Here is a 7624-nt window from a genome sequence, read left to right on the forward strand (position 1 = left end):
GTAGAAGCCTAGCACACCATGTCAGTAACAAACAAGCAAGCTCGTTTGAAAATTGCAGCACAGCGCTTAAAGTACAGTTTTATAGATGAATAACAATCTAGGACAAGAGATTTACTACTTCTGAACATATCAACTAGGAGTTTACTATCTAGTGTAAGCGCGACTTATAGCAGGTTCACAGCCTCAATTCAACATCTGAACATATCTCTTATACACATCTAGATGTGTATAAGAGACANGTGCGCGCGACTTATAGCAGGTTCACAGCCTCAATTCAACATCTGAACATATCAACTAGGGGTTTACTATCTAGTGTAAGCGCGACTTATAGCAGGTTCACAGCTTCTATACAACGTCTGAGAACAGCGACTATGTTTCAAAGTTCTCTATAGTAACTCCCACGAAGAATGTGACAACGACGAGCCTCAATATTCTATGGAATGGAAATAAATCCAACAAATCTAGCTGATCACTTCAATGAAGTTGAAATTTTTTTAGGAATAGAAAATACAATTTGACTGCAAATAATAAAGAGTGATGATCTCAGCGTAGCAGTGCAACAATTTGCTGTATCGCGACAGAAATGAATGTCAGAAAATTCTCATGCAACCAAACAATGCTGATCAATTAAATGATGAGAAATTCTTAAGAAAAAGTGAAAATTGCCATAATTGTCACAGCATTCCTATACCTAAAGCAGCTAACAAGCGTGGTCAAACGATACAATATTGAGAAAATCATGCTTTCACATAAACTGTTACATCAAACATTTTTTGAAAAACACAATTATGATATATAATAAAGATGGAACGTCATAAGCACCAACTTATTGCCAAGGAATACATGCCTTAGACTATGCAAGCCACAATAATATCACAACATGAGATCTAATTTACAAGATACGCCGGAATGCGGACAGGGAAGTTATATTAAACTTACGCAGGAGACACAAAATGTCGCCGACTAATCCAAGTGATGACGTATTTGGATACAAAATATTTAACTTTACTTCGGAACACAAAATGAAAAGCATTGTGAGCGAAATTAGAACGATGCAACGTCAAAATTGCGCGTAACTAGTCACAGGGAATGAATCGGACGCGGGGTATGAATCGGACGCGGGGTATGAATCGGACGCGGTGTATGAATCGGACGCGGGGTATGAATCGGACGCGGGGTATGAATCGGACGCGATCACCTGAAAAGGTTCAGTATAGACACAGGGCATGGCGACTATTAAGTTCTCTAGCAAGTTCTGGTAAACAAGTCCCGGATTCACTCGACTGACGAAATTATTCCAGTCGTTCAGTACAGAAAAATTGCGTTCTATTAGCCACGTCGGCAAGGATGATTTACATGCAGTGCGAGAATAAAGGAAGTATGAGTTATTTTTTGATATATCAGGACCGTGGAGGACGGGTTGAGACGAAATTCTCAGGGCGGGTTGAATAGAAGATATCGGTTCAGAAATTGGCACCATTATAGGCGAGAGGAAATAAGGGACGTTTATAGGATTGGCAACGTTTATCAGCAAACTGGGAACGTTTAGGGGATTGGAAACGTTTAAGAGATTTGTGGCAACGTCAATATCGTCACTAGTAACGTCAAGAGCAGTAGGTGTGACAGGGAAGTTAATAGAGTCACTAGTTACGTTCAAAACAGTGCTCTCATTTTCTTGCAAGAACCCGTGTTCTTTTCTGTGAATATTTTGCCCATCAATAATGGTTAGGTTTCTTATTGCCATGTTCGACGAAGGTGAACCCTTCTGTGCAAGAGAAAAGTTCGCGAAATCGGTTTGTATTTGAGGCACAAACTTATATTCTTCCGTATTTGATCTAAGCTCGGCTCTATACTCCAGCTCAGTAGCCGTTGATCTCATGACCAGAAAACTTTCGTTCCTCTGAGCAGAGAAAGACGATGGATATTTCAATAGGGTCTGTGCCGTCGGAGAATGCTGAAGGGGCCGAACGTTTGACGGAAGGACATGGTCTTCATGATTTTGGAGACTGGTTTCTGTGAGAGCCGAAGGACTCATGCTTGTGGCTGCAGATGTCGTCTTTGGTTCTTGGGTAAGCAAGTGGACTTCTCGGAAAGAAGGTTGAGGCAGCCATTGGATGGATGGATCAGACGGAGCCTCGGCAGCGGAGGAGCCCAAATTACCTGCAGTTTCGGTCCTGATTAGGACCGAAAATAACCAATAAGAAAACGCACTGAAATGTCATTTTCTACCGGCTTCTTCTGATTAGAAATTTAAATTTAAAGGATACGGGTTGCCAACGAAATTTGATTGGTAATTTCAGAACAACAAGTTCAATTTTATCTCAACATGTTTGTATCTCTGTTTTAACAATCTGTTTGTTTTTAACTCTATTTGAATATGATATTACTGAATATCACTATTAATGATCTTTAATTAACAAGGTGACGAAAGTTCATTCTCTATTCGCATATGACTATTACTGAATATCATTATTAATGATATGTAATGAACAAGGCGACGCAAGTTTATTATTATTTAAATATAATTATTACTGAAAATCACTTCATGATTTGTAATGAACAAGGTGACGCAAGTTCATTCTCTATTTGAATATCACTATTACTAAATATCACTTAATGATCTGCATTGAACAAGGCGATGCATGTTTATTCTCTACTTGAATATAACTAGGTATTAATAAATAAACACTAATTTTTTTTATTATATTTTAATTATTTTATTTATTCTAATTATTTATATTTTATTCATAACATAACATAGTGATGTCGGCGCTAAAGAGTAGGTCTGATGTGGCCTGTCGCCGATTCTTTTACTTTTCGTTATTTTGCACTTAACGTGTTAAAGATCTGAGGTCATACTTTCAAAACTCGCTAAGTGAACGTAAGTACTCACGCTCTATTTTCTTGTCTATGATTGGTGGATTTTGCTTGAAAGACCGTCTATGATTGCCTGATGAACTTACGATCTCTTAACTTTTTTTGAAAGTATAGGCCCTGTTATGAACAAGGCGACGCAAGTTTATTCTTAAGGGAATTACTCACGACAAAAATGCAAGAGCAGCGGCCAGCACGCCGACGTCCTGGAAGCTGTAGCCTGTGAGGGTGCGGAGGGCGGCCGGCCAGCTGAGCGGGAGGCGGACCTGCACGCGAGCGGCGAACACCGCAGCAGCGGCCACACTCGACGGCGGGTAGCGGGCCCAGTCTGGGGACAACAACTATGGTAGCGGGCCCAGTCTGGGGATAACAAGTGGGTAGTAATTGTAGCGGGCCCAGTCTGGGGACAGTAACGGGATAACAACCACGGTAGTGGGCCCAGTCTGGGGACAACAACTATGGTAGTGAGCATAGTCTGGGGACAACAAGTGGGTAGTAATTGTAGCGGGCCCAGTCTGGGGACAGTAATTACCGTAGTGGGCCCAGTCTGGTGACAAAAACTATGGTAGTGAGCATAGTCTGGGGACAACAAGTGGGTAGTGAAATCATGATACGTTAGAGGGGAACTCCATTTTTAGCGCATTTTCTCATTTATGGAAAAAATGCACTGTTGTGCTCTGCATGTCCATCCGTCTGTCTGTCCGTCCGTGACTTCACGTTTTCGTCGACGAGAAAATGCGTTCCCTGACACTCACTCTAGTGAGTACTGAGTTATTATATCTTTTATGACGTTCATCGTTCATTGAACTTACCGGAAGCAACTCGATTCATCAGATTTAATGCCTCCACGCGCATGCGCAGGAAGTCATCCTTCGCCTTCGAGTTGTCCTCGCCCACCGAGCGCACGGCACGCCATAGGCGAGTCGAGGTCCCTGACTGCGCTGCTGCCACGGACGCACGAGTTCGCGGCCTGGGTTCCGTACGTGGTCGAGGGTCAAAATCTACCGCGGCTGCGACGCTCAAGTAACAGCTCAGGAACTCGGCAGGTGTAACTGTAGTGAGGAAATAAGCGTATTTTAGTTCAAAGTTTAGTAAGTGTACAGACATGTAGCTGGGGAGTGGAGTGCAATACAGTACAGTACAAATCAGGCGCCAGGGAGTGCAATACAGTACAGTACAATAGCAGGTGCATGAGCAGCTCTTCTGATATAGAAGATAACCTCAGCTTAATGTGAGCACAGCTGGCTTAACTCATTGACTGACCGCTTATACAGATAGCCTTTGCAACGCAACACGTCATAAGGCGTTACCACAGTCCATTGTCTCCAGAAAACCTTTTTATCGGCAGTCTCGATAGCATCTCACGTTCTGACAGAACGTGACTGTAGTTAAGGTAAGTACCTAAGTCTGACTGTATTTAAGAGTTATTGAGAAAGTTGCACTAGAAAGAAATCAAGAGAATATGATGAATAATTACCTAGACTCTTTGAGTCCAACAGAATCAATCCATCGAAGAGGTTAACAAACTCCCATGGGAAGGAAGGCTCCTGCTGCCGCACATGCTCAACAACCATAACGTTTGTGGGAATGGTCTCGTCTGCTTCGTTTATTTTAACTGAAAACAAAGAACCAATGTTAAAAAAAGTGCAAATGGAATAAATATCATGGTAAACATGTGCAGCATGTAATGAAGGCAGCAAAAAAAAAAAAAAAAAAGGCTTGGCATTTGCTGTAAAACCATCACTTGGCAAAAAGATTCAAATACATATTTTCACAGGCATGCATTTTTTTCATGGGTGTTTTCATATGCACGGGCATGCATTTTTTTCATGGGTGTTTTCATATGCACGGGCATGCATTTTTTTCATGGGTGTTTTCATATGTACGGGCATGCATTTTTCATACATGTTTTCATTTAATTATTTGAGTAATAGTTTCTTACCAAAAAATATAAGCGTCCGGCAAGCAACCTTCAAGACGCCGAACTTGCCCAGACTGGGCTCCAGTTCAGTGAAGCGCAGGAGGCAGCTGATGGTGCACTGCCAAGTCATTAAGCTGAATTCGAATTTCTCGCACAGAGATCTGATCAGTTTTTCCACCTCAAAGTCTTTCAGCATCTGTAGATAATTTTAAAATGGTTACTAAGGAAATGGCATGACCAATAGCAATGGGCAGAAATTTCTCTGGTTTTCAAGCAGAAATAAATTTTGGACACTTGACATAACTCATGAATAGAATGGATAGCAAATGAAATAGAGCAATGTGATATTTCAAGATATAGGTACATCCTCGATCCAAGACTAAAAAACTTACCTCAAGATTTTCTTGCTTAATCAATGGCAGCCGGAGTTCTTTCTCCTCTAGAGCAAGTAGTGTTAAATCTTCTGAGTTATAGTTCCCTCTATCAAAAAGATTGAGCTGCCTTGGCAGTCTTTCTACTATTTTTGCTTCAAGACTCTTAACTAGCTTTTCTTCTCTTTGTTCAACTGTGTCATTTGATTTATTATTGTTCACATCAATGAATCTCCTTTTAAAGTGTGGGGCATCAGATGACTTTTCGCAACACCTGCGTTTTTTGAAAGGCAATTGTTTCTCATTTTTCCCCAAATGTTCATTCATGTTATATGTACTATAATTTTCTGTCTTAGAAAAACAAACATAATGTCAATACAAGAGGGATAAATCTTTCATAAATTACGTACATATTGTATTGCACTTTAATCTTTCATCACATACATATAGTGGAAGCCTCTTAAAAAACTAACCCATATCAATGTGAGTTCATAAAAATCTTCGAATTACCTATTAAGTTTTATAGATATTACCAGATTGCTGACTTGCTCTACAATAATGCAGGACCAATTGCAATGACATGAAACAAAAAAAGGAGCATTTGTGATTTTTGCAATTTTGTCTAAATTCTTCTGCCCTTTTTTGGCCATTCCATTGCTAGTGAAATAAACTTCACATAGGTAGTGGTTTCAACTGTTTTACATAAGCCCTACCTAAACTTTAGGTTTACCATCCATTCCAACTTTGGTGTTAATTAAATTGACAAAATGTACCTAGTTTCTCAAAGAGAGAAAAAAAATACATTTGAACTATAAAGAACATTATTTTTTCAATGATATTTACATACAGTAGGTATGTTTATTGAGACTATAACTCTATTTATGACATAATTCTTGGAGTTCATGAACTCAGAAGTTCATAAACAACTTTGAAGAAGAGTCTTAACTAAAATCCTGCAGTTAAATGGCTGAAATGTGCAAAGACCTTTTACTTTTGTCTTGTTTTGGTCTTGTAAACAAGTGATATTCTGGCTTCCGAAATAGACTATAAATCTTAACATAATCAACAAAAGAAGAACAAACATCCAAGGTATGATAATATTTAAATACAAAATGCACTCCTAGAATTTTTGCAGGTAAACATGCTCATAGCAGATCAGACAAGAAAATAGCAGATCAGACAAGAAAGAAGCAGATCAGACAAGAAAGAATCAGATCAGACAAGAAAGAAGCAGATCAGACAAGAAAGAAGCAGATCAGACAAGAAAGGTGAGGGCTGCTTCCTGAGGGATCACTGTAAATAGGAAGCTTTTCATTGTAGACACCTTCAAAGAAGAGTAGAAAAGTATGCAAGCTGAAGTATAGTTATAACCATGCAAGAATGTACCCCACTATTTCCAAGTTTTGCAATTTGTGAACAGTCACATAGTCAAAAGAATTTGAGAGGTCAAAAACAGTGCAACACAAAACTGCCTCCAAAGTAATGAAAACCAAACACTCACTTCCAAACTGGTAATGTGGTCAAGGGCAAAAAGGCATTCAGTTCCATTGCTGATTCTATTTGATTGTGCCAATTAGATGATCAACAGTTTTGAACTATTGATAAGCATGCAGGACAAAGATGGTCACCCAAGTTCAACCACAGGGTGATGAACTCATAATACGCTATGACTGAGCAGTAGAAGCTGAATTGGTATAGTAATAAAGTTACTAAATCACGTGCAATATGTGCTAAATTTATCGTTATTCAGTAGGTACAAGTTCAGTGTAATATAGAATTGTTAAAGAATAGCCTCACTCAGTCATAGAAGAGCTGTAAGACATAAAGATACAAATAATTACAAACATTAAAATGTTAGAAGACTAATAAGGTATTAAACTTTCATGCTATATCTTGGAAATGGACAACTGGTAAAACTGAGAAAATATGCAGTAAATGCAGAAATGTAGAACTAGTGAATTGATAGATCAAGCAAATGCTTAGAAATGGGCTCAAATGAAAGTCAATTGAAAACACTCAAGAAAACAATATTAGATGAAAATTGAAACAATGAGAAGGGTGAAGTTACGAAGATAACATTAGAACTGCAAATTAATTGAGTATATAGACACTTATGAAGTAAACTCATTTAAATGTCACAATGTGTGTTGTTAAAGTAGTTATATACATATATATCCACTATACACACTATTTCAACATAACAAAACAAGTTAGCCATGCATTAACACAGTCCCACTTTCTCTCTCCCCATCTACATTAATATAAAACTTACAATACATTCAATGCATGCAAAACATAAATACATGCTTGTGCATATCTCTCAATACAACATACATAAATAACAAATTTTCATCCACAAACTTCAAAAAATAAAAAACGAACACTGACCATGTATGTATTTAAATAAATATATCACACCTTTATGTAACTCACCTAGTCAATCATGAAATTATAATAC

The 7624-nt window shown here is 38.6% G+C and overlaps 1 protein-coding gene across 2 annotated transcripts; it reads right to left on the reverse strand.

Moving 5' to 3' along the window:
* Positions 1–245: 245 nt before the first annotated feature.
* On the reverse strand, positions 246–5512 carry LOC108673156. Of its 2 annotated transcripts, none has more exons than XM_018160943.2 (6): positions 5188–5512; positions 4817–4991; positions 4352–4489; positions 3687–3926; positions 3043–3202; positions 246–2174 (listed from the first exon to the last, which is right to left on the reverse strand). In XM_018160943.2, the coding sequence occupies exons 1-6, from the start codon at positions 5491–5493 to the stop codon at positions 1061–1063; spliced, it is 2133 nt and encodes a 710-aa protein (XP_018016432.2). In that variant the 5' UTR covers positions 5494–5512; the 3' UTR covers positions 246–1060. The 2 variants fall into 2 exon arrangements, with proteins under 2 accessions (XP_018016432.2, XP_047740260.1); XM_047884304.1 differs by having other exon boundaries at positions 2134–2160.
* Between the last annotated feature and the right edge of the window lie 2112 nt (positions 5513–7624).

Source organism: Hyalella azteca, unplaced genomic scaffold (assembly GCF_000764305.2).
Source record: "Hyalella azteca isolate HAZT.00-mixed unplaced genomic scaffold, Hazt_2.0.2 contig15125, whole genome shotgun sequence".
NCBI classification, from domain to species: domain Eukaryota; kingdom Metazoa; phylum Arthropoda; class Malacostraca; order Amphipoda; family Hyalellidae; genus Hyalella; species Hyalella azteca.

Coding starts and splice junctions, on each gene's coding strand:
- LOC108673156 (XM_018160943.2), bottom strand. CDS start 5,493: ATGAATGAACATTTGGGGAAAAATGAGAAACAATTGCCTTTCAAAAAA. Junction 4,490..4,816: donor CCGGACGCTTATATTTTTTG/GTAAGAAACTAT, acceptor CTTTGTTTTCAG/TTAAAATAAACGAAGCAGAC. Junction 3,203..3,686: donor GATGAATCGAGTTGCTTCCG/GTAAGTTCAATG, acceptor TGTTGTCCCCAG/ACTGGGCCCGCTACCCGCCG.